Here is a 26,517-nt window from a genome sequence, read left to right on the forward strand (position 1 = left end):
CAAATGTTTTCCAGCCGTTCGTTTACTTATCCCATATCGGGTGTATTAATTATTCCTCCGACCCCCTCCATAGGTCTTGAAACCATACAAACTAGGTTTTTTTAATAATAAAAATTGTTTTACCAATTTACAATTTCTGATTGTGGAAAACAACTAGGCACTTGTCGTGTAATGTAAAAATAAGTAATTCATCGCCACGTCTGTATCATGTCAAATTACAAAGTTTTCAAAATCTAAATAAAAATAAATACATTTTGTACGGAAAATGTATATTATTTTTATAAATAAAAATGTAAAGAATTCAAAACTGTGAAAAAATAAAACACACAATTGTTGTTCACAAAAAGATTAGTTTTAAAACCGAACTTTAAAGCTTGAAACAGTTATAGAACTTTTTCAAAGACTACCGTTTTATGGTAAATTGAATGTAGGTGCAAGTTTCAATTATAAAAGCTATAGAAATTCAAAAACAGTTAGCAATCAAATAACAGTTAAAACAAAAGTTAATAAAAATACAAGTTTTATATTATAAGAGTTGAAAGTGTAACTTTACTTTTTTTTAACTAAAGGTTAACTGTTAAAAATACTAATCTGCTTAAAACACTAAAAATAGTATGCCTACGTAAAAAAAAATGTATATTTGAATTTTAGAAAAAACATAAAAACGACAACTTTAACCTTCTTGTTTTATTAATAACACTCAATTGTTATGAATGTACGGATATGTTTCGTGAACCTACTTGCTCTTGCGTTTCTATTGTAAACTTGGCGCAGGCTAAACAATGTATCGATTCAACGGTCTTGACTCCCACCTGCGTGGTGTTGGGTTAGGTTAAAAAACTGTAAAACCGTAACTATACAAACACAATAACATACATGCGGCCTGTACCTGAGTGGTGACCGAATAAGCAGCTTGGCAGAGAGCTACTAAATTCAATATGGACCACACGGCCGTGGGGATGTACACGTAGTCGGCGGAATTCCGCTGTTCGTCTATGCACAACACAATAATGCCATACAGGGATTGGACAATGACTATGGACAGTATGAAGAAGTTGAACTCGTGCAGTCCGTTGCCTATCCAAGTGATCTGGCCGGTCATGCTGGACAAATGTTGCCACAATTCGGTAAAACGCATTAGCCGTGTCCCAGCGGCCAAGCTGCAGTTCTCCTGGTCCGACATCATGACCTCGGTAATACAAACATAATCTATAGCAGTTGCTTTTACAAATGCGTACCGTTAAAGTTTATACTGAACATTAAACAATGAGCGTTTCAAAACGTCCTTTGTACAGTGGTGGGCATTGTTGAATTAGAAAATTAAAAGCAGTGGTTGAAAAATTGCAAAACCTCCTAACTTCTAAACTCCTTCAGGTTTATAAAAAAAAAAAAAATGTCTGCAACAATCGGACGCCGCTGCCGAGTAACGTTTTTTAAAAACTATTTATTATGGGGTTCGGTTACAAAGAGTGTTGAAAGTGTTACAAACATTTTACGCAAAATCTAATTTTTCATTATTTAACTATACATAAAGTAAAGTTTAGTACATTAGGTCAACAGGATTGTTCATAAATGATAATCGGGTAATTTTTTTCTTAAATATCATATTTTAACAGTTTTACAAATAGTCAAACATAAAGTTAATTGATTGGAAAGTAGCACCCCGTAGAAAAACTTATCATTATTCACATTAGGACTGTGAGTGAGTGTTTTTCCAACCAAATGGTATTCGTAGGTGGGTGACATACAGGGGAAATTTGTTTTGTCAAATTTATTTCATGGAACAAGAAATTTGTTTCCTTAGTTAAAAACGCGCTTTATTTAAATAGAGCAACACATACTGGTGATTTCGAAACGTTATCTCAAATTTATTTTACAAACAAGTTTCATGAAATAAAATATGTTTTGTTATTATTTCATCATTTTACAATAAACTGCGCAGCTTACAACGAATTAAAGCTATGTATAATTATGTATAATTTCAAAATAATGTATTGCATTATTTTGTATTTTAATACAATATAATATATACTCTATTAATTTAAAATGAAAATGTTACCTATTAGAATTAATTGTTTAATATCGTAATATTGTTATTAAATACAATATATACCTATGTTATTAGAAGAGGTCCCTATTAAGTTAATTAGACTAGTAAGATCATGTATACAGAACTCAAAATACAAAATTAAGTTCAATGGCCATAAATCAAAAGAATTCGATGTTAAAACGGGATTTAGACAGGAAGACGCGCTAGCTCCTATGCTTTTTAACTTTGTATTGGAATCGGTGGTTAGAGGACTGTCTGATACTGACGTAGGGATTCGACTACAAAATGAAAAGATTAATTTAATAGCATATAGGATATAGTGTTAATTGGCAAGACAGAGAAGGATATTTTAAGGAGGGGCCGGGCAAAGCTGAGTACGGCCCTGATTTATTATTACTATATCATGTATTGTTATTATTTAGTATCATATCAAATTTTTAGAAAAAACATGAATTTTTTATTTAACTTGTTTCTTCGATTTATCTACCACATGGCACATAACAATAATGTCATCGTCAGACGGTATATTTATTACTAAAATGAGCTGTATGTGCTATTAAGTAGGTAGGCCAAAATATTTATGAAACAAATTCGTACTGTGTGTATTGACTATGAAATATGTTTCATGTGATTAATTCGATTAAACAAATTTCTTGGTTGAGTCGCTAAAATAAAGCCAAGTACCGTTTACGCTACATTTTACTGACTTTGAATCGGTTAAAAAAATGTACCTATATTTTTAAATGTTTACCAGAAACCGTTCGATGAGACGCTCTGAAGCTTTGGTCAAAAGATGACAGTCGACCATCCACAGTATGGTACTGAAGTTTGTGTAGAAGTATAACAGCAGATAAAAGAATACGTAGGACGGATACTTCTGTGAAGTCAACGCCACGTTTGCGGCCACTTCAAGTACAGTCACGGCAAGTCCGATCAACGTCAAAACCGTAATGGTCGTTGTAGAACTTAACGTTAACTCCGTTCCGGTGTATTTCTCGAACTGCGACTGAAAAACCGCCGTCAAGTAAACATCTTTTGAAATTTTAGTAATACTTACCTATACCTAATAGTATAACTGCAGTTTTTTTAGTATGCCAAAATGATAAAATGTTTCAAAAGTTATATGTAAAAAAAAAATGAAATTCTGCTTTTATACGGTTCGATAAATAGTCGTTTGGTTTGAGTATGCTCAAAGAACTGCAGTTAACCTAATACCTAACCCGCCAACAGCTATTTTTAATTAAAATATGCCATTGGGAGATATAACCGCCCATCACTTCTGTCGAGTGCCTGTTATTATCTAAAAACTGACAATTCATATTATTACAATGTATAATGATGAAGCCCTTTAACTTGAAATATCATAAACTAAATGTTTTGATCAAAACTAAATCATGTATTTCAAATATAATTATTAAATTTGTATTTTTGATATACTAAAATTTAGTTAGGTTCTTACTTATTTACTGAAATATTTTACAAATAACTTAACTTTAAAAAAAAAAATTAAATTTATTAATTTTTATCGTTTTTACAACAAAATAACATATTTTGTATACATTTTAATTTTTTTTAAACTAATAACTACATTTTCAGCTAGGCAAATTCTGATTTCTCTCTGGATTTCACCAACGTATTTTGAAAAAAAATGTTTAATAACTAATAAGTCTATTTTGTTTTGCACATGTTATGTGGTGTTCTACTGTTGTAAGTAGATATAACTCAAAAACTAAACTAGACCAGACAAATCTGAAAAACAGCGTATTTAGCATGAAAAAATATATTTGTTTAAAAAGATTCCTCGGACCGTTAACTGAATGTAAGATGCTAGTATAAGAAATAATTTATGGTAAACAAAATGAAATGGTTTATTTTCAATAAGATGAATATTTAGATATTTTTTTAATTTACTTTGAAAAAATAAAATACATCATATATTTCAAGTAGATACATTATGTATTTTTAAATATTTTAATTGTTGCTAATATTACCTATTACGAATTCGATTTGCATAAAATTATTATTTACTAGTATTATCTAATAAAACAAGTATATAATATACATATTGTAATATAAGTACTATACTACAACGCCTATCATATATTACATAGGAACTACTAAAATAATAAGAGAGGAGGGCAGGTTAAATTTTAAATTGGGAATGGGGCTTGTACACCTACCAAGCCTGATATGCTCTGATCGTAAATGTACCTGATATTCTCGCCATTGTTCAGCGTACATGCCTCGGTTTCTGCTGGATTTGTATGCCCCAAAAGGATTATACAACACAATGGCAATGCACAGAACAGTTATCAGAGCATAATTAATGTTGTCGATGTTCAGACTGCTCGTGTAAGGTTCCAGTATTTTTTTGCGGCAAATCAAATCGTAAAGAGCGCACACCGACAAAATGTACACCAACAGCGTGTAAACTCGTCCAACGATCAGTTGACGGCCAGAAGTAGACGAGGAGACTTCAGCTAACCAGGAAAAAAAATAATACAAAAATGTATATTTTATGATAATAATTATAAAATACATTTTCAAAAAAAAATCCCATTCGACCGTACTCGGCAGACGCGTACGAATACAAACTATTCTGAGTACATAATTCAACTTGATGGTTTGTTCCAAATAACCGCTGTTAGACATTTTTGAATTTCACTGCGCGTTTGTATTTCGTAATAAACGCAATAAAGTTATTCTGTTATATTTTTCATAATTTCCGTTTTGAAAAATTAAACAGTTTTTTTACATACGTTTTAAAGTAAAAAAATACTGCGACTAAACCTCATACACTAATATGTATCGTGAAACGTAGTGTAGTTATATTATATAGGTAATTTAATATATTGTTTCGCGCGGTTAATGGAAATCAATGTATTATAATTGCGTGCCGGATTAAACGATTTGGATAGACCGTGTTATTATAGATTTGAAGATAATACTAATAAATAATTTGTTTTATGCAATTAAATAATATAGTATTATAATTGGTGTTAAACATTACATGGAATAATTGTCAGCAGGTATTCCAATTAAAATGTTTCAAAATATGTACATATGTTTGAAATAGGTCTACACCCATGCCTGTTTGTCTATATTTTAATTGTATTAAAACCCCAACTATAATAATTGGTATACTACATACAAAAACAGTTTTGTAGTACATTTTTTGTTTTACCTAAAAGAAATTCAAATGATATTATACATTTCATGACGATCAAATTAATTTAATTTGTATTATATAGATCTTATAACTCATTAAACACAACTGGGCTGTATAGTGCTTTACCAGCTTTGTCTATCACATTAATTTTACGTTGTAGAATTTTGATTGTTTTTTAATTTAAAAAAGGTATTAAAGTAGACACATGAAGGAATATATTAAATTATAATAATATTCTAAAATAAACAAAACACAAATATCATTCACGCTAATATGAAATGTTAAATGTATAGCATACACAATTTCCTAATAAAACACACGTACATGTTAATCATTATGTAACATTTTTTTTTTTTGTTTCATTATATTTTATAACACAATATGCTAACAGTTTATAATTAAAAGCTTTCATACTTCACCCGAATTGTTAAAAAAACAGATAAAACATTTAAAACAAACATAAACAATATCTAACCACAATGACATAAAGTATGAATGTGTTTTTAATATATTCATAAGAAGTTCTTTAATAAAAAAAATGTGTAAATATGAAATTTTACTGCAAAAATAACTTTCATAAGAGGTTTTTATTTCAATAATTCATATACCTATTTTTAAGTTATCTTCCGTCAAATTATCTATCTGTAATGTAAATTGATAATTTAATATCAATAATATAGTATTGTTTTTATGTACCAAACATAACAAAAATCTGGTTAGCAAAAAAAACATTTTTTTTTTTGCAGTAAAAAGCCGTTGAGTGCAGTTTTGTGTGGTACCTATCTTAGTAAATATACTGTACCACTGCTTTCCTCCTCATGTGTTGTCTCAACACAGATTTCTTCTCAAACTCCATCTGGCAAATATGAACCAAATCTAAGAACTTGTAGGCATGCGTAGCGACTAGCGAGACGTTGTCACTTTCAAAAAATAATACTAACGACCAACAAAATACAATGTTGCAATTATATTTTATAAATATAGTGTTTGTTGAAATAAAAGATAAAAAACATTTTATATTATACAAATAATATTACTAAATGATAACACACATAAAACAATGAATAATAACAATATTAAAACAAGTTTAATATAAATAATACATGTAAAAAATTCCCTAAAAAAATCAGCAATGAAAAATAAACTCCGTGCAACAATTTCTTTTTATGTTGACATACTATTATCTAATACTAGTTTGCAATATCGATCACAAATCACATTTGAGGGGCTCAGATGCCAAACCGATTAACTCCACTTTTTTCAAATTTCGAATAATAGCATGGGTGGATTAAAAAAGTGTATAATTTTCAGCGGCCAAGATAAATAACTCCATAGTTGAATCTTTCACCACTAGAGTGTGCTAAGAAAATTGGCAATTGTACTTACATACTTTTTTTCAAATAACTATAACTGCCTGTCCTGGAAAATTTCATTTTATGGAGTTAATTGGTATAGCATCTGAGCGCCTCAATTATTAGTCTTCGTCACTCTGCTCGTGTTTTTATCGTGTTAACACATGTAACATTTATAGGTTTATATTCAACATTAATATCACGAGGTGGATAAAAAATATTTGATTAAAATAAAACAATATTAATTAAAATTTTAGCAGTAGCATTTGTTATATTAAATTACAGGTAGCTCATTTAACACTTTAAATTTATAAACTAATTAATCAAATATTTCTCGATTAATATACATTTTTTTTCTGAGATTTTCATGATGGCTTTTACCCAGGGTTTGGTGTTTTGTAAAATGTTATACAATTACTTAAGAAACACTTTTTACCTTTTTAGGGGTTTTCACCAGCGTGCACGCGTCCGTGTACTGTAAGGGTGCATTTTCTGGCAAATGACTTTGAGCATACAATACATGTATAAGGCTTTTCGCCAGTGTGCACGCGCTTATGTTTTGTAAGAGTAGACTTATCAGAAAATGATTGTGAGCATACCAAACATTTATAAGGCTTTTCGCCAGTGTGCACGCGTTTGTGTAGTGTAAAAGAGGATATACTAGAAAATGACTTAAGACACACGTTACATTTGTAGGGCTTTTCGCCAGTGTGAACACGTTCATGTATCGCGAGGTGGGATTTTATAGAAAATGTCTTTAGACACACTTCACATTTAAAAGGCTTTTCGCCAGTGTGCACGCGCTTATGGTTTGTAAGAGCAGACTTAACAGAAAATGATTGTGAGCATACCAAACATTTATAAGGCTTTTCGCCAGTATGCACGCGTTTGTGTCGTGTGAGATAGGATATTCTAGAAAATGACTTGAGACATATGCTACATTTGTAGGGCTTTTCATCAGTGTGCACGCGTTTGTGTTTTGTGAGGGCGGATGCCATAGCAAAGGACTTAAGGCACAGAACACACTTAAAGGGTTTTTCCCCAGTGTGCATCCGTATGTGCCTTATAAGGTTGCTTTTTTGAGAAAATGACTTTAGACACACGTTACATTTATAAGGGTTCTCTCCTGTGTGTAAGCGTTCGTGTTTTGTGAGGTTGGATTTGAAAGAAAATGACTTTTGGCACACGTTACAGTTATAAGGCTTATTCCCAGTGTGCAAGTGTTCATGTGTTGTGAGGTTGGATTTTACAGAAAATGACTTAAGACACACGTTACATTTGTAGGGCTTATCCCCTGTGTGCACGCGTTCGTGTAGTGCGAGGTTGGATTTTATAGAAAATGTCTTTAGACACACATCGCATTCAAAGGGCTTTTCACCGGTGTGCACGCGTTCGTGTATTCTGAGTGAGGGTTTTTCAGAAAATGACAATGGGCATACAGAACATTTATAAGGCCTTTCGCCAGTGTGCACGCGTTTGTGTTTTCTGAAGGCAGACGGATCGGAAAATGATTTTAAGCATATGGTACATTTATGAGGTTTTTCGCCAGTATGCACGCGATTGTGTGTTGCTAAATTGCCTTTCGAAGAAAACGACTTTGAGCACAAATCACATTTATAAGGCTTTTCACCAGTGTGCACGTGTCCGTGTAGTGTGAGCGAGCCTATTTGAGAAAACGACTTCAGGCACACGTTACATTTATAAGGCTTTTCGCCAGTGTGTACGCGTGTGTGTATTGTTAATTTATTTTTTCCAGAAAATGACCGTAGGCAGACAACACATTTATAAGGTTTTTCTCCGATGTGTACGATGCGATTGTGTGTTGCGAGATAGTTTTTTTGAGAAAATGACTTTAGACACACGTTACATTTATAAAGCTTCTCTCCTGTGTGCACACGTTTGTGTATTGTAAGTTTGCCTTTTTGAGAAAATGACTTCAGACACACGTTACATTTATAAAGCTTCTCTCCAGTGTGCACACGTTTGTGTATTATAAAGGCGGAATTAGAAAGAAAATACTTAAAACACACTTCACATTTATAGGATCGGTTAGTTTTTGTGTATCCTTTAGACAATTTATTGCGATGTATGGTGTTGAGTTTTTGGGGAGAGTATTTGTTCGTTTTGTGGGATTTTATTAAATGTAAAGTTATTTGCTTTTTAGTGTTAAACGAATTTTCACATAAATTACATTGGAAAAACCGCCGTTTTGTTATATCTTCATTGTTATACTTCGTTGCCGTTGGTTTATTGTTATCTGTCTCAATCATTGATTCGAAATAACAGCCATCTGGTATTTTATTTGCTTCATTTCTCGTACGATTGTCACTACAAAAAACATTGTCAAACAATAAGTTATAATTTTTATTTTATTTGTAAATGAATTGATTGAACAAAAAGTCCAGCATCATAAACTTAAGTCGTCCAGTTGAATGGATTTTGGTATAAAATTCATATAAATATTTTTATGTAAACATTTTTCCAGAAAACTCTTTAACTCAAGCAATCTTAACACTTAAACTGGTAAATTATAAAATAGAACTTAGCCTTACATAAAAGTATTTTCGATGATTTGTTTTGCATTTTTAGTGCACACATTTTTTTTTAAATATCGTCGGCATCGTTCTAATCTCTTAGCGCTTAATTCTTTTATATTTATATAAAGTAATAGATATTTAAATCTAAACCAATTGGGTAAGAATAAAATAGTGATAATACATCACTAATCTAATTTAATAAAAATATATTGCTTTTATGATTATTTTTTTTTCATATAATTTTTATACTTGATATGTATTTTAATAATGTTCACTAAATGTGTATGTAATTAATTATTAATATCTCATGGAAAATAACCAAACTGTTGCACTTCTGTTTACTGAGATGAATATACTCCGGACACTTGACGATGCTACAAGGAGTAAACCTTTTTAAAATGACTGGAGTATATACTTAAGTATAAATCAAATTAATAATATAAAAAAACCAATTTTTTTTTTCCTATTTTGCTAAATGTGAGTTTTGCCTTATATATATGATAAAATATTATAAATTTCTCAAAGCACATATTATGGAAAAGTAAACACTTTAATAGTATTATTTTATTTTTATTAAGACCATTGAAATTGTTTGGCTAGTGTGCACCAAACTGTATTATGGTCCGGGCTCTATCGTTCAGGTCTGGGAGTGCTTGGAACCAGACTGGTTAGGTTAAGTTAATAAAATAACTACATACTAATGGTGTTGTAGCGGTTGTAATGTTTGGTGTAGGAATATATTTCTTAACCTATTTAAACAAATTAACATACACCTAGTCATTCACTATGGAATGTCCACGGATACCTTAATAATGTTATTTTTTTTTTTTTGACAAAATATACTTCTAATATTTTTTATATAAATCACATTACTTATATGTATCTCCGTCAATATTTATTTGAGGTTTGTTGTGAGGGTTTGGACAACTCTTGTATGATTTTTTATTGCTATACGGTTCAGTTTTTTTCACTAAGGCTCCGGAAAATTCTTCTATCATATCCTCATTTTCTTCTTCTATTTTGATTACGGTTTCGCAGTTATAATCATCCATTTTAATTCTAGCTAGTTTTTCACTTCTTTAACTGTAGAACACAAAGCATATTGTCAAACAATGAAACACAGGTGAAAACAGTAGTTAAAGTAAAAAAAACCTAGAGGTTTCACCAACGAATCGCACCATAGAAGTAGGTTTACGCTCATCCCGTATTAGAGGCAATGATTAAAATTTTAGAAAATGTAATAAGTTATTGCCAGTAAAAAATACTCTTTAAATAAAATACTAGTGAGGCTTACTAACACAAATAAATAATAATAAATTAGCTGTAATTACTTTTTTACTGCACCAGAAAACAAACATTTGTTTCTATTTGGCTCTAAATATTAAATTAAAAATATTCTTTAATTTTTGGGTTACAGATTATATTTTTAACCAGTGACGTGCGGTATGACATACTACTACTCGTCCAATTGTGGCTATACCTTAAGCTTTTAGGTATAACCAAACAAATTTCTATACCTACTGAAGATTCAACAACATAATAATATAGGTACTAACTTGTCTCACTAGAAAGTCCTACAATATTATTATCCCGTAATAGAAGGACAATGATTAAAATTGTATTCTATAGTTTCAAGAAGAACTGTAAAACAATTTAAACCAGGGGTCGGCAAAAGGCGGCCTGTGGTCCGAATCCGTACTGCGGAGGAGAAATTAATGGACCGCCAAAAATATTTTACTGTTGTCGTATACAGTAAACTTTAACTCTTAAAAATGAGACACTAAAGGTAACGTTAATAAATAAATACGCAAGTCGAGATTATACTATAAAAATAAAGTATAAAAAACAAAACAACAGTCGATACAATATGTTCTCCACCTAGTTAATGCTAAGCGGAGAGACCTCCCCCGGGCCAAGCCCAAGAGAGTCCGTCTCTGACATCACAATTTGTACGGCTTTAAATAATAGAAATAAATATAATTTTCGCTGTATAAACATTTTAACTGTTTGCCATTTGGCCTAGATACATTGCTTAGTTTCATAATTGTATTATAATAATAATAATAATACTATTTTCCCTCGCTCCTACGTTGTTTTGAAAAAATATGTCCTCATATTTTAAAGTCATTATACAATAATAAATATTTCTGTTTTAAAAAAAAAAAAACATATAATCAAGTTCAATATAGAGGCTATTTAGGATAATGATTAAAGGTAGATAGGAGGATTTATATTTGGTCTTATCTTGTATGTCACTAAAATGTAGCAGTTGTATCATTTTTATAATTTGAAGTACATATATAATTATTATATATGAATATATAATATTTATTAAAGCAGTTTTTTGTATTCATTTGTAATCATTTCTTTTGTTTTTAAATTATATCCTTTTTTTTTTTTTCATTAAATCGACCAAGACGAATTCTTTTTTTTCTCTTAGGAATAATGGGAAAGTTATGTCATTGATGAATAGGAAGTGTGTGGATTCATTAATACTGTGTTATTATACAAAAATAAATACAACTTAAGTATTTTCTGGAATTTTTTTTTTCAAATTATGCGGATCTTAGAAACTAATTGCCGACCCCGGATTTTAAACAGTACAATAATTATACATCATTAACACTATTTGTAAATAGAACACACAATGAACAAAAAAATGATAATTCAACCAAGACTGTGTTTCACTTTTACCTAACCTAACCTAACCTTCACTACTATTTTTTTCACAATAAATTATTAATCACATGACCGTTGAAAGCGCTTCTTACTCTATGAGTGTTTGAGTCTTAAACGAATACTTCTAAATGATATTAACCGATTGTGAAAGCCATACTATACCCGTAAACTATAGATTTCTAATTATTATATTAAAAACATAAATAAAACGTTGTTATAAACGATAACGTTAATAAGTACTTACATCTATGCTGGGAACGCTTGCCGAATCTCTGATCCCTAGATCCAAAACGACAGATATTAAATCACAAACTAAATTTAATTCATTTTTTCATACGTAGAAACGCAACAATATAACTTTCTAATTTTCTAATCCGGTTTACTTTGAACGTGACATCAGATGAACAAAAGTCAAAACGACCGTGTTTACTGTGTGTGTAACCGACTGATAACAGATAACGTCGGGGACTGCTAAAGCCTCCTGGTGGTAGAAACTGGAACTGTACGATAGTAAATATTCAAACGAGCGGGCTTAGTACATTCATATTATTATTGCAATATTTTGCAGTACTGGCTCACATCATCAGGGCGTTAATAGGATGGCGTTTGAATTTTAATTATTTTATTACTGAAAAATGTATTTTTTTCCCCCTGATAAATCCATTGTTATAACCTGGTTACTGGTACCAGGCTATTAAGTAATTTATTTGTTGTTCAGAAGTCGAAATCAATGCGAGGAAGATGGTTTTTGAAATAAGTAAAGACTTTTAATAATGTCGGTTTAATTTATTAACACTTTGTAAAACGTGAAATTGACAAACTGTCACAAGAACAGTACATAGGTTGAGTACCCTAATTCGTCTGGCTTAGCCCTGATTATTACTCCTATTTATATGGATATGATAATTTGTGTAATGTGTTATTGTGCGAATTGTGAATTATCTAAGCGGAACGGACACTAAGTAGTTTTTATATATGAAATATATATATTTGCAATTTATCTAATCATTGTGTTAGATAATAATTATAATGGTGTGTTTTTGTGCCGATTATGAATCACGCTTCCGTCTTTGTATAATAATTATGCCAATTATAATAAGTGTGCAATTATATTATATTTATCAGAGTAACATCATTATAATGTGTGCAAAAGTATGTTTACGTGTAGTGTTGTGTGTTTGTGTGAAGGGCAGTGAAGGACGCTGTGCATAACACCATTGATAATAAATAGTAGAGAGAGCCTAGACCGTAGACCTATAAAGAAATGGACCGATAGCGGAGAAACAGGTCCGAGGGTCGATATCGTTAAAAAGAGATAGAGAGATTTGACAGGTATGCCATGGAAGAAAAATTGTTTTTAAATTAAAAGTTAAAGCGTGGACCCTATGCAACCAAGTCACTCGATAAGTTATTAAATTGTACACGTTATATTCGAGAGTTAGGCCCATTTTTGTGTTATTCACTTAAGTATGTGGATAGAAAAAATTAGAAATAATAGTATTACAGCCCTTCTCTCACCTCGTCGAGAACACTTGACTAAATTTTAGATTTTAGTTGAAATTTTTTAGCTAAAATAAACAGGAAAAATAATGTAAAGTACATTTAAGTTAATTGGGTATAGTTTTTTCCCTGTTGGATATAGTTTTAAATTTTTGGTTACCTGACCGTTCCCAATAATAACAATATAATATTATAATATGTTTTTTAGCTTTGGTGCGGAGCTGAGAAGGTATTGTTTTTACAATGATGCGTTTTTATTTAATTTTAATTTTTGTGCTGGATCCACGATATCTCTTAAACCGCTGAGCCTATTTCTTCTTATAGCAACTCTTTAGATCAGAAATCATACCTGGAAGGTACTCTAAAAGGACAAAAATTAAAAAAAGGCACCCCTTCCCCATCAAAATCGAGAAAAACACCCAAAAAATGTACAAATTTTTCAACTTAAAACTACGATCCTCTATAACTTTTTTTAAAATAGTCGAAAAAGTTCCAAATTTATATGAATTGTTCTTCAAACATAGCACTATCGATAAACATTAACAAAACAAAAAATATCATAAACCTTTTACCCTAGAAATGATAGAATTGTTTTCTTTATTTTAATTTTTCAAGCAAAGTTTTAAAAGATTTAGGTCTGAAAAGTAGATCTAAAATAGAACTATAACATATACGATTTTCTCAAAAATATGTATTCAATTTTTTTTTTTATAAAGGAAAAACATAAAAAATAGGGTAAATTTACACTTTGGCCGTAGTCAGTTTTTAGGTTGCTATGTGTGAGGTTATGAAAATATGTTCATTATATTGTTAATTACGGTATATGGGTAACTATGACAGTACATTTTTACAGACAGACGATTAACCCTTATCCACCCTGCACAAGACTAAATATTAAATTTTAAGTACATCATTGCTGGTCCCACGATATCTTCTATACCGTTTTAACTGGTTTGAACATACTATCCACAGATTCAGATCAAAGCGTTTATTTACAAGTGATTTTATCACTTTCAGTTATAATGAAATCTGTAGACCTGTGACCCCTCCGTCCCCACTATGCCCTGATCACACTGTACTAGCTTTTTTTATAATCGAGAATTATAAATTTATATTATCAGATAAAACGAGCAAAGGTAAATGGTATGGACAATAATTGGGGGTGGAAAAAAATATCATATAATTACACGCCTTACTTTTCTATTGACCTTAAGGGGAACGGAACGGGCTATTTATTAAGGGTCAAGGACAGGCAATATTTGAAAAAAATATTATAAAAGTATTGTTTCAATTTTTTCGGTATTTTAATTAAAACCCACTTCATACTTGAGTAATTAATTTAAAAATAAAACAAACGTGTGAATTTCCGGCTGACGGAATTATAATATTATCATAAGAAAAATCTACTTTATTTTTATGAAATAGAAATTTAATTATCATAGTTATTATATTAGTATATACTATAGTCTATATAGTGATTATTATTCTAATATAGCTTCACACTATTCAATAAATAAATTTCCACAAAGTACCTAATATGCGAAGGTACTCATTATACACCTTAACTTCTCTTGGTAAACACTTTAATATTTTTTAGTGAAAAGCAGAATAACATCATCGTTCAATAGTTTTACTGAGAAAATCGTGCACAGACGAGGTAAGCGAATTTGTGTTATACTATGTATATATAATACATTACAACATTAACTTTATTGTACATTCAACATAGGTATTATATACTACATTATATTATTATTTAAACTGCAAGTATGGCGAAAGAAGGGGTGTCCAGTAACACTACTTCAACTAGATTTAATTACATAATTATAATTGTTTTGAATTCCTTAAATTTTTTTTAGTCATTGAGAAGATCGCGTGACCAATTTCGTTTTAATCGACGAGGAGGACGACGTTGTCCTGTCATTGTATTATATTTGTTTTCAAGTTTACTTATTGTAACTAATATTACAGATTGTAAATATATTTTTAATAAAAAAAAAAAAAAAAGTATGGCGAAAGGATATTGTGATCCTTGTTTTATTATATGTTACCGAGATTACGGGGATAAACTATAAAATATATGTAATGTATTATGCATTTACTTTGTGTCCAAATCATAATATTCTATACTGGCGATTAATAATACTTCATTTTTAACTTAACACACTAAACTTGTGTAAGTATATTTTTTATTGTATTTTCAGTTATATGGCGGTTTTTTTTTTAAAATTATATAATTAAAATTACTAATATTAGGTTTACATAATGCTGTATTCGCGGTTAAAATAATACTATTTTAGTATTAAAACGACCATTTTTCATTTACGAATCATATTCTGATAGGTTTATATTAGTAGTAGGTAAAAAATTGTATTATTCCAAAATATATTTTCCAAGAAGTTTTACGCTGCATAAAGTATACACAGAAAAAAATACAAGTTGGAATAACTAAATAAATAGTTGAGCAGACTAAATTTATAGTTGAGGGGGCCGCAGCATGGTTTTTACAAAAAAATATTTAGTAATATAGATATCAAAAAAATAAAAACGCCACCCCATTGATAAAGATTTTCACTATACATTGTGAGAATTTAGTAAATTTACCCCATAAGGGGGTCGGAGCAGAACTAGTTTTCATGCATTTTAGACCAATAAGCGGTGCTAAATTAGACATACTTCCCAATGTTGGATTTTCATTTTTAAAGTATGTTTGGATTTGTTGACAAATTGTCTAGGTTTTTTAGGAAGCCGATTTTCAATTTTCTCTTTCGAAGACCTCCAAAATTATTTTTTACTATTTTTTTTAATTTAGTGATAATTCTCGAATTACATTTGAATTTATTTTAGGCAAATCAAATTTTAAATCGAAAATAGGCCATTATTTACCGAATTAATCACAATGTATAGAGAAAATCTTTATCAATGGGTTGGTGTTTTTACTTTTTGATATCTATACTTAATGTTTTTTTGTAAGAACCATGCTACAGCTCCCGTAAGGCCTCTGGATACCGACCATTTTTAAGGAGTTTTGTATAGGCAATATTTAAGAAAAAAGTGGTTTTTATAAATTCCGACCATATCAATTAATTTACCGGTTAATTTGTATACCTTCAAGGTAAACTTTTTTGATATCTTATTCTTACTAAGTATAAAACACGTTTGAACATTACATAACTTTCCAATTATTAAAATCAAATTTAGAAATGGTTTAAATTATAAATTGAACAAAATTCTCCGACCGATCTCAAGTAAACTTCATTCCGAATTCAAATCTGTTAAAAGAAGTCTTATCGCTTCAATACAATGATCGGACCTATTGAAGTTAAACGGGTGGCTTTTGACGGAGAAATTGGCCGGTACCCAATAGCCTTTAAAGTAACTATACATTTTGTTGTTTAGTCGATCCAACTAAAACGAAATGAATTGTGTCTCTATATTAACCATAATAGTTTAGTTGGACCAACTATGTATTTTATCCCAGTGTAAGTTTTCAAATTACAAAATTTATTCAACAAAATAGAAGATGAGCATAAGCACGAGCGAAATTTTACGATGTGAAACATACATAGGTATACGGGTGTGAAATAGGTAGTGATGACCTTCGGTAGGCGTCAAAACTCGTCGGGCGGCGTCGGGCGGTGTCGGCCGCTGCAGATAATAGCGGAAATAGAGATAATAGAATAGAGAAAAAAACTAGATATACTATATTAGAGATCAAATACTAGAGAAATGCTATTTATAACATAATATCTATGTTTCAGATCAATCGTGTGTCCCATGACATACATTTTTTTGGTTTGATAGACGTTTGAACTATCTTTAATAACAATTTAAAAAAAAAATGTTTTCTTTAATCTAATTAATATTATTTTTAACAAATGTTGTCTCAACTTTTTTTGTTATCTCTAGAGTTTCAGTAGATCTATAATATTAGGTATATACATTTTTTTTTTTTGTTAACCCAGAAGGAAAATGATCATTAATATCGAACAAGGAGCTATACAAGGTCAATATTATAAGACCCGTCCGTCAAATAAACCGTTTGTCAGTTTTCTAGGAATACCCTTTGCTAAGCCGCCCGTCGGTGAACTACGATTTAAGGTAATTAACAGAATGACGCTTGTAATTTGTAAAACTACAACTTTTAAACTGTAGCCTGTGGCCAGGTGTCAAGATGAACTGGACGAGTTATACCCAGATGAAACATATTTACCAAGAATTTTGTATTAATAATTAATATAACTGTTTATTGCAGCCACCTGTCAAACACCCTGGATGGACCGGAGTTTACAAAGCTTTTTCGAAAAAAAAAAAGTGCGTACAACTCGATCCGGTTTCAATGGAAAAAGTTTTTGGAAGCGAAGATTGTTTATACTTGAACATATTTGTGCCACAAGTACGTGAATACACATTCGATATTTATATATTATAGTAAAACGAGAACCGTGTTATCGAATGAATAAATAATTTTAATACTGTTTTTTTCTTCTTTTTTTATAGGAAATCAACGAAAAGAAACCTGTAATGATCTTTGTGCACGGAGGCGTATTTAACTTCGATTCAGGATCGTCAAACTTATATTCTCCGGACTATTTAATCGAAGAAAATGTAATCTTGGTCACGTTTAACTATCGCCTTAATGTTCTAGGTAAAAGACTAAGAGAACTTTTAAACTTTTTATACATGCATATTTAATTAAACTAGTTTTGTATGTTTGATTTTACAAATTGAGTCATGATGCTATTTTATTTTTTTCATTGTTATCTATTACGACCACAAAAGGATTTCTAAATCTGGATATTGACGATTGCCCTGGAAACATGGGTTTAAAGGATCAACTATTGGCGTTTAAGTGGGTAAAAGAAAACATAGCGGCGTTTGGAGGCGACGCTAATAACATAACAGTTTTTGGCATTAGCGCTGGATCAGTGTCGATCCATTGTCATATACTTTCTCCGTTATCGAAAGGTAAATGTTGTTTTTATGCTTCACGGCTGCTAAACTATCATTGTATTTATTCGGAATCGGGTTGATTTGTCAGGTGTGTTCCAAAGAGCTATTATGCAAAGTGGATGTGCTTTTAATCCTTGGACAATAAATTTGAAACACAAAAACGCTGCTCTCAAATTAGCGGCGGATTTGGGTTGTCCGTCAGATGACCCTCACGAAATAGTACAGTATTTAAGAAGAGTTCCTTTAAACGACTTAGTAAATGCTACTAAGGTTGAATCTATAAGTAAAGTACGTATTTACGTAGAATTATTCTTATAGTAAAATTAGGATCCCACTTTACCAGACACCCATTTTTTTTGCCATCTTGTTGAAAAACAGCAGTTCGTTTCCAATTCGTTATCAATAAATTACCATGATCATAGTGTTATACAAATTCAATTGTAGGCTGTCGCCAAAAAACTAAACGACCACGAAGGGCAGAGTAATAATTATTTTACATAATATACGCTCAATCGGTAGTTTGTTAAAAAAAACAAGGAAATATTAGCCACAAAAAAATATCTTTTTAAAATGAACCCTGTGACAAATATATAAACATATAACTATTTAAAACGACTCATTACGCTGGCAGGCTCCGGGACTGTTTGTTAGGATACCCATAGATAATAATAATGAATAATACGAGTAGTTCAGATTGAGTGAAAGCATTATCTTAATGGGAAAAATAGAACAAAAATGTCATAGCGCTTTATTTCTGACCAATGAGAGTGCGTAGCGACACCGTTGTTCGACCAATGGGATCATTCGACGCCGCCACAGCCCCGACCAATCAACGGCGTGCCTGCATTAACGCGAAACTATATAAGGCGGTCGACCGAGCCCAGAAGCCAGTCTCTTGTAGAAAAGCATTTTTTGAACAGATTATTGATATATGTCAAAATGTGATAAAGTTTATTATTTACATTTTGAAGTTTCCTACTATATCCATTCATTTACAATGCATCTCAATGTTTGGGAATTGTTTTAAGGAGTAAAAATGAGTGAAAACCTTACAGGTACTTCACTATAGATGGTAGAAAGAAAGGCGCCACTAGCGGATGGTTAATATAAAAATATAATTTTTTTAGTGGGTTGTTTATAGTTTTTATTGGCCGTTTGATAATGTAAAATTATTATTTTTTTTTAAGGAACAAAGAGAAATTTTAGTTTACCAATTTGTTCCGACCATTGAAAGCGATCAAGTTAGTGAGAGATTGATATCAGCCCATCCTGAGGAGCTGTCGAAAACAGCCACATCGATTCCTTTAATATCCGGACTCACCGATCTAGAAGGAATGGTATTCTTTGGAGGTACATTATTTTTTAAAATTAATTTTGTATGAAATACCGTAAGGCTCCAGTAATTAATGGCGGGTTATTTGCATAATTGATCTAAAGACTAGGCAAGTTTATATCACTAGTTCGTGATTTAAGTAAAACTGATACATTAATATATATTTTTTGTTAGCAGCATATATTTAAATTGTCGAGTTATGAATTTATGAAATACAGTTTTTTTTTATGTTTTCAGATCATAGAATTGGAAAATTAATACCTCCTTTACGTAATGTCGAAGAATTTATTGAATTTTTCAAAGGCGATGTCAAATCCGATGAAGTCAAAAAAAGAATCCGATCGTTTTACTTTAATGGTCACGATTTAAAAACTGACATTGAGAATCTAGAGAGTATTTGCAAGGTAATAACATTATATTAAAGTTACCATAAACAATTTATGCTTGCAATTCCAAAACCTGCTAATAATATGATTGAACACAATACTATTAAACATAAAAAACACACAGTATAAGTATAAATAATAGTATATACAACGTACGTTACAGTTATAACAGCAGCCATAATAGAGTGATGCCTAACACTTTAATACTATGGCTTATATATGGTATAATCTAGGTTACAAATGAAATTGGTCCTTGTACCAAACAACTTTCAAATATTACATAATAATTTCTATAATGTTCGCATATACTACTATATAAGGTCATACTATATTTACTACTTATAACATACTTATATTCCATGACCCAAATACACAATATTAATTATATTCAATACCTGCTTCCAAATTTATCCAGAATTTACTGCTGTTAATAAATGCAATATAAAACAATTTTTTGAAAAATTCAGACAAAAAAAATTATCGAACTATTTTGATTGATATATATATTTATTTGTCTGTACTTTAAATCTCAGAAATTAAACCTACCAGATTCACCTAAAATCATAATGATTTAAATTTTTTTTTTTTAATATTAAAATCTTCTTAAAATATTTAAATACGTGCCGAAAATTTTATTATTTAATATCATTTCATAAGCAAACGTTAAAATCATATTCATCTAGTGTTTTAATTTTTTTTTTTTAGATAACAGGCGATGTGTTTTTCACCAGAGATTTCCACAAAGGATTCGTCCACTTACTGGAAAAAGGCAATACGCCAGCTTATAACTATGAATTTAAATTTGACGGAGAAATTAATCTGATAAAACGATTTTTTTCTTCTAAAAAACCAAATTTACGCAAGTTGAAAGGTACGCCATATCAGTTGTAATTTTTGTTTTTAACATATTTAACTTATTTGTCGATTAATTAAAAAAATGTTAAATTAACTTTGTCAAACGTTTCTAGACAACTGTTTATTTTTCTAGTTTGCTGTGTTAGATTTTTTGTTAACTGAATAAATGAGTACTTTTTAAAAATGATTTGAGAAAAAACGATCAATGAGTAATTTTAATGAATACTTTATATCGACAGGAGCGTGTCACGCTGATGAAACGAGTTATTTATTCCTTGCTAATTCGTTTGAATTCACGCCTAAACCAAATTCCAGAGAATTAAGAATGTGCAGGACAATATGTAAACTATGGACCAATTTTGCAAAAACAGGGTTCGTTTATAGGTGTTTTTTAATAAAACAAAATAAAATGTTAAAACAAAAACAATTTTACTTTTAGAAACCCGAATTCGTCAGATCTTAAATTCAAATGGGACTGTACAAGCTTGGAAAATCCTAAACATCTATCGATTGACGGCGACGATACTCATATGGTCGAAGGCGAAGTGAACGGAGCCAGAGTAAAATTTTGGAAAGACATAGCCGAATTAGTAAAATTAAATGAAAAGCTGTGATGTGTTTCAATGGCGGCTCGTAGGTAAAACATTTGGTGGTGCATATTTATAAAACATATTATAATTTAACTTTATAGTAGTCAATTACATTAAAATAAAAAATTAATTAAAAATATGTCTGTATTTTGAATTGCGACATAATAATAATTTTCACACATTTTTTTTTTGCATTTACACAAAGTATTATAATGTTTACTGCAGTGTTCTGTTACTATTTTATAATAATAATATTACATGTACATGGAAATTATCTTTTTGTAATGCATTCAGCATTGTTCATTTAAAATATACTTCATAAGGAAATACCGTTAACAATTTGTCACGACATAGTTATACCGTATATTTTATTATTTAAATTTCTAATCTGTTTGGGAAAAAAAGATTATCATATTTTTGGACCTATTATCTTTTAGGTTTGCTATTATATTTACATTCGAAATATTTGTCGAAAATGTATGTTTGTATAAGTAGTTGTGGACATACTAGGATTAGGTACTGAAGAATTATAAAACAAATACCGATCTCAAACTTCATTATAAATAAGTAATGGTACTTTAATTTTTGTTCAAACGAAAAGATACTTTTACAGTGATTATTAGTTTTCATATTTTGTATACTCGTATTTTACAATATCTATTACAGAATTATTATTATTCAACGAACGGAGGCTTCTGATACAGTTATTCTGTTCCTCCTGAGCAGATTCTGTATCTAAGTACGTTTTTACTGTAGACCTGTTAATCATATACAGCTATCATATATCGCATTATACAATTTTTCAAGTCAAAATCATCACATTTTAGTTTTTAATACACAATGTATTACTAATATTATGGAAATAGTTTATCTCGAATTATTTTACAGCCTATTATTTAAATGGTTTACTGTTTATTCAAATATTATAATTTTTAAAAAAAATAAAATTTAGATATTTAGATCCAAATTTCAAATTTACCTCATTAGTATCATCTTTTTTTGTGCACTTTATAAATTCATATATTCCCATATTACCACCTAAAAATGTTATAAAATTAAAAATATACCAAAGCATAACATAACAAAACAAAACATACGCTGTAACGAATTGAGTCGTTTCAATTATTATTATTATTGCGTTTTTATGAACAATATTTGGCCTTTAAGGAAATTACACATCGAAAGTCACCTAGCAACAACAATTTTATTTGCCAGTTTGTTTAGTTTTTAAACAAAATAATATCGAAATAAAATTCATAGGGAATGTTGTATCATGAACATTTTTATATTAATTTCAATTCGTCTATCCGTTATACAATGGTTTTAATTTGTAGGAAACAAGATGAAAGCGTTTTATCTTTTTACAACTTGTTCTTACTATCTATAAGTTTGTTTATAGACGAATTCTTCAAAATTTTCCTTTAGAAATAATATATGTATAAAACAACATAACAGTGATTATTAGTTTTAACATTTCTTATTTTATACATTTTACAATATCTATTACAGAATTATTATTATTCAACGAACTCCACATGCTATCAGTGATCACGGAGGCTTCCGATTTAGTTATTCTATGTTTCTTCCGAAGTGATTCTGTATCTAAGTACGCTTTTACTGTAAACCTGCTAACTTTACGACGGGTCACAAGTACCGCATTATACAATTTTTGAAGTCGCTAAAAACATAAAGGGCACAGGTAAAAAACGATAGTAGTCACATTATGAAAATTTGATAGTATAGCAAAAAAAAAGTTCGTGAATTCGTCTCCCTTTTACATAAGAACAAAAAAAAAACACATTAAATGGTATTTTAATAAAAAATGTATTTATTTAAACAATCTGTTGACATAAATAAACAAAAAATTTAATGGAATAAATTGAAGAAAAAAAATGTTCATAATGGCCTTCATTACATTTTTATTTTTGTTACACAGTAAATAATAATAATACTATAGGAATAACGTGAGTCGAATAATTACAAGGATATTATTCACTAGGTTTGTAGATTAATTAATTTGTTTTTAACGAATCATACAATCAAAATTACCTCCTCAGAAATTGCAAATTGTCCATTAACTGTGTAAACATACAGAAATACGTATTAAAACTTAATAAAGTATGCAAGGACAATATGTCATTTTATTCAACGAATGAAACAGTCAATGTTTTGTAGCTATTTAAAAATTTCTTATCATTTTTGTAGCCTTTTGTTACAGCGATATACATGAAGCATTTACAGTGTGATAAACTTAATGAATTAATACCAATGCATTTAGTTTGGTCAACCTCTTCATTATTGTTGTCGAGTTGCTAAAATTATTCAATTTTTGTTTTGAATACACAATGTGAATACTACTTTTATTAAAATAATTTATCTCGAATTATTACAATATCTTTTTTTGAATAAGTTTATTGTGTATTTAATTGTTATATATATTTTTTTAAATTATAGTTATTATAATTAGATACAAAAAATTACCTCGCTAGTAGGTCCCATCGGAGGTTCTTCTTTAAATTCGTCCAGGTCCATAGGTTCAACGTCAACTATAAAATTTACCAAACTTTACTATGCTGAATTGAGTGGTTGCTTTTGAACCTCATAATTGGTAGAAAAAATGATGGTAAGTAAAAAATGTTTACTTCTTTATGTCCTATTAAGAAGCATTCGTAAAGTAAAGCAAATAATTTGGTATTGCTTTTATAAAATGTTTACCAGTAGTATAATATCTGTTGTTTTTTCAAATCGATAAATCCGTATTTAGTTAACTTACATATTTTTTAGTTTAATATGAAAACATGTTATCGTTTAAACACTACAACTGCAAACTTTTTTTCTGCTTTTACACACGTTATACGCGGAATTTCAATATTTTTAATATATTCCAATTCTTGACGAGTCTATTGCTTTTTGTTTTTTTCAAACCGATAAACTCGTACTTAGGTAACCTACATATTTTCTTAGTTTAATATGAAAACATGTTATTACCTGAACAATACACGTACACAATATTTTTCTGCATATGTCCTACAATTTGATAATGGATTAAGGATTTCAATTATTAATGACCCTTTTTGAATAATTATAAATTTAATTATAAATTAAAACTATTATTTTTACATATTGTATAGTATTAATGTTATTATATTTAAATGAAAAGTTGCAAAATATTTTTCAGCATGTTCTACAACTTTAAATCGATAAGAGGCCTCTGTGTCTCTGAATTTCCAATCTCAATTCATCCCCCAAAACGAGTATTATTCATAAGCCAAATATTAATTATGTTAATAGACTTTAATTTCTGAAGAGTCTTATTAACTTATTAAAAATAGAAATTTATACATTTGAAATCCAAAAAATATATATACGACAGGATTATTGGGTTAACTGTAAGCAAACGTGGCAAATGTAGATTAATTTATTAAATAAAAATAATAATGCATTTATTTATATTTCATTGTAAAAAACAGCAACTGTTACCTACTATCGTATTCTGCCCTTTAAAATTTTCATATTGTACATATCAATATTATAGTTAGATAATGATTTAAGTATTTAACTATTATACACATTGATGTAGAGAATATTATCAAAATATGTAGCTATAAAACAACATTATTATTTAATTATTAAATTAATTAGTGATAGCCATTGTTAGTGTAAAGCTTTAGTTTTTCTAAAATTCTACTTAAAAACTTTTGTAGGTTTTTTATTTTTGATATAATAATTTAGCTATGGACAGAGTAGTCTCATAAATAAACAACAACCAAATTATTATTTCAAAAGAACTGTAATTTTGTGTTTTGGTTGACAAGACATTTTATTTGTTTTTAGTCGGCAATTGTACACGTTACGAAGCTAAAATTTACATTATTTTTTATAACTACAAAATACGTTGATTAAAACGAACGATTGTATGGTATTCTGATAACTTAACCGAGTTTGAGAATTGAGCTTGTAAAGTTATAAATTAAGATCATGTTAACTATGCTGTTTGGGATGATATTAAAAATTCATATTTATGTAGGTAACCTACATATTTTCTTAGTTTAATACATAAAACATGTTATTATTTGAACAATACGACTGCAAACTGTTTTTCTGCTTTTACAAAAGTTATACGCCGAATTTGAATATTTTTAATAGATTTTTGTTCCTGACGAGTCTCATATAATTGGAAATAAATGCATGTTTCAGATTTGTGACTGAAAATTAAATGATATTTAAGTGTGGCCACAATATTGTTTTTTTTACAAACAACATATATTTAAAATAAGAAAAGTGAATAACAAAAGTACTCGGTACAAATTATAATGAATACACTTTAAATCAAACGGTAAAATGGCCGTAAAATGTTTTTGTTTACATTGTAATTTGTAAATGACCCTTCTGCTTGAAATCAATTCCGACGACTTCTTGTCAAGTCAGTTGTTCCAAAAATTGATAAGAGATGTGCAACATGTGATAACAGCGGCGGTCAGCTGGAGGTAGAACGCTGTAAAGGTAAATATTGAAGTGCGAGGGGTGGGTTTGAAAAACGGGGTTACTTATTAATAATATTTACACTTTGATTGATTAATACTGAGTTAGTTTGTACAGTACTGAGTACAGTTCAGTTAAATTAACCCCAGAAGACACCTCACGTATAATCCATGTACCTTAATTGTGTTTGTAGATGTATGGTGTACTTTCCAAAATCTTAACTTGTGATAAACGTTATCTCAATACATTACAAAACGGGCAAATTATTTGAACAATATAAAAATTTAAACAAGTGAAACATCAACAATTTTTGGAATAACTGTCCCCAGTCGTATTTTTTCAGTGTTAATTAATCGAAAAGTCAGCTGAATTTTCTGAAGATAAATAGGAAAAAGCATATAAATTGTATATATTATTTTACTATCTCTTTAAAGAACACCACACTTCTGTGTATGGTAAAAGTTAAAACTAAGTTATTGTTTTGGATTACGAATAATTTTAATTAATTATTAAATATAAATTAGTTTAATCAAATTGGATGTTACTAGTTTAAATTTTGGTGCACAAAACTAAATCATGGTTTTTTTTTATAATACATTTTTATTGTTTATTAAAAATGATTACATTCTTT

The 26,517-nt window shown here is 29.6% G+C and overlaps 2 protein-coding genes across 6 annotated transcripts; one reads left to right on the plus strand and one right to left on the minus strand.

Annotated features, from left to right (window-relative positions):
* The first annotated feature begins 66 nt into the window (after positions 1 to 66).
* Positions 67 to 21,576, plus strand: LOC126837326 (juvenile hormone esterase-like). Of its 4 annotated transcripts, XM_050571187.1 has the most exons (14): positions 67 to 1,193; positions 2,805 to 3,074; positions 10,526 to 10,894; positions 14,885 to 14,944; positions 17,253 to 17,388; positions 17,543 to 17,683; positions 17,788 to 17,935; positions 18,070 to 18,255; positions 18,329 to 18,528; positions 19,428 to 19,590; positions 19,811 to 19,977; positions 20,665 to 20,830; positions 21,054 to 21,186; positions 21,254 to 21,576. In XM_050571187.1, exons 5-14 carry the CDS (start codon positions 17,260 to 17,262, stop codon positions 21,426 to 21,428), a joined length of 1,608 nt encoding a protein of 535 aa, XP_050427144.1. In that variant the 5' UTR covers positions 67 to 1,193; positions 2,805 to 3,074; positions 10,526 to 10,894; positions 14,885 to 14,944; positions 17,253 to 17,259; the 3' UTR covers positions 21,429 to 21,576. The 4 variants fall into 4 exon arrangements, with proteins under 4 accessions (XP_050427144.1, XP_050427145.1, XP_050427146.1 ...); XM_050571188.1 differs by lacking the exon at positions 10,526 to 10,894; XM_050571189.1 differs by lacking the exons at positions 10,526 to 10,894; positions 14,885 to 14,944.
* LOC126837324 (zinc finger protein 664-like) lies at positions 6,172 to 12,645 on the minus strand. Of its 2 annotated transcripts, XM_050571185.1 has the most exons (4): positions 12,032 to 12,645; positions 9,982 to 10,191; positions 8,449 to 8,899; positions 6,172 to 7,689 (listed from the first exon to the last, which is right to left on the minus strand). In XM_050571185.1, the coding sequence occupies exons 2-4, from the start codon at positions 10,158 to 10,160 to the stop codon at positions 7,012 to 7,014; spliced, it is 1,308 nt and encodes a 435-aa protein (XP_050427142.1). In that variant the 5' UTR covers positions 10,161 to 10,191; positions 12,032 to 12,645; the 3' UTR covers positions 6,172 to 7,011. The 2 variants fall into 2 exon arrangements, with proteins under 2 accessions (XP_050427142.1, XP_050427141.1); XM_050571184.1 differs by having other exon boundaries at positions 6,172 to 8,899.
* Positions 21,577 to 26,517: the final 4,941 nt, after the last annotated feature.

The sequence above is a fragment of the Adelges cooleyi genome, unplaced genomic scaffold (genome assembly GCF_023614345.1).
Source record: "Adelges cooleyi isolate 19-005CV unplaced genomic scaffold, UGA_ACOO_1.1 ACOO_flye_CR_arks_rails_tigmint_CR_PRNA_248, whole genome shotgun sequence".
NCBI classification, from domain to species: Eukaryota; Metazoa; Arthropoda; class Insecta; order Hemiptera; family Adelgidae; genus Adelges; species Adelges cooleyi.

Excerpts from the sequence above, each read along its gene's own strand:
- LOC126837324 (XM_050571184.1), bottom strand. The coding sequence starts at position 10,160 with ATGGATGATTATAACTGCGAAACCGTAATCAAAATAGAAGAAGAAAAT. Across the intron at positions 8,900-9,981 it reads ATTGACGGAGATACATATAA|TGACAATCGTACGAGAAATG; the intron begins GTAATGTGATTT and ends TGTTTTTTGTAG.
- LOC126837326 (XM_050571187.1), top strand. The coding sequence starts at position 17,260 with ATGATCATTAATATCGAACAAGGAGCTATACAAGGTCAATATTATAAG. Across the intron at positions 17,684-17,787 it reads TGAACATATTTGTGCCACAA|GAAATCAACGAAAAGAAACC; the intron begins GTACGTGAATAC and ends CTTTTTTTATAG. Across the intron at positions 17,936-18,069 it reads CTATCGCCTTAATGTTCTAG|GATTTCTAAATCTGGATATT; the intron begins GTAAAAGACTAA and ends CGACCACAAAAG.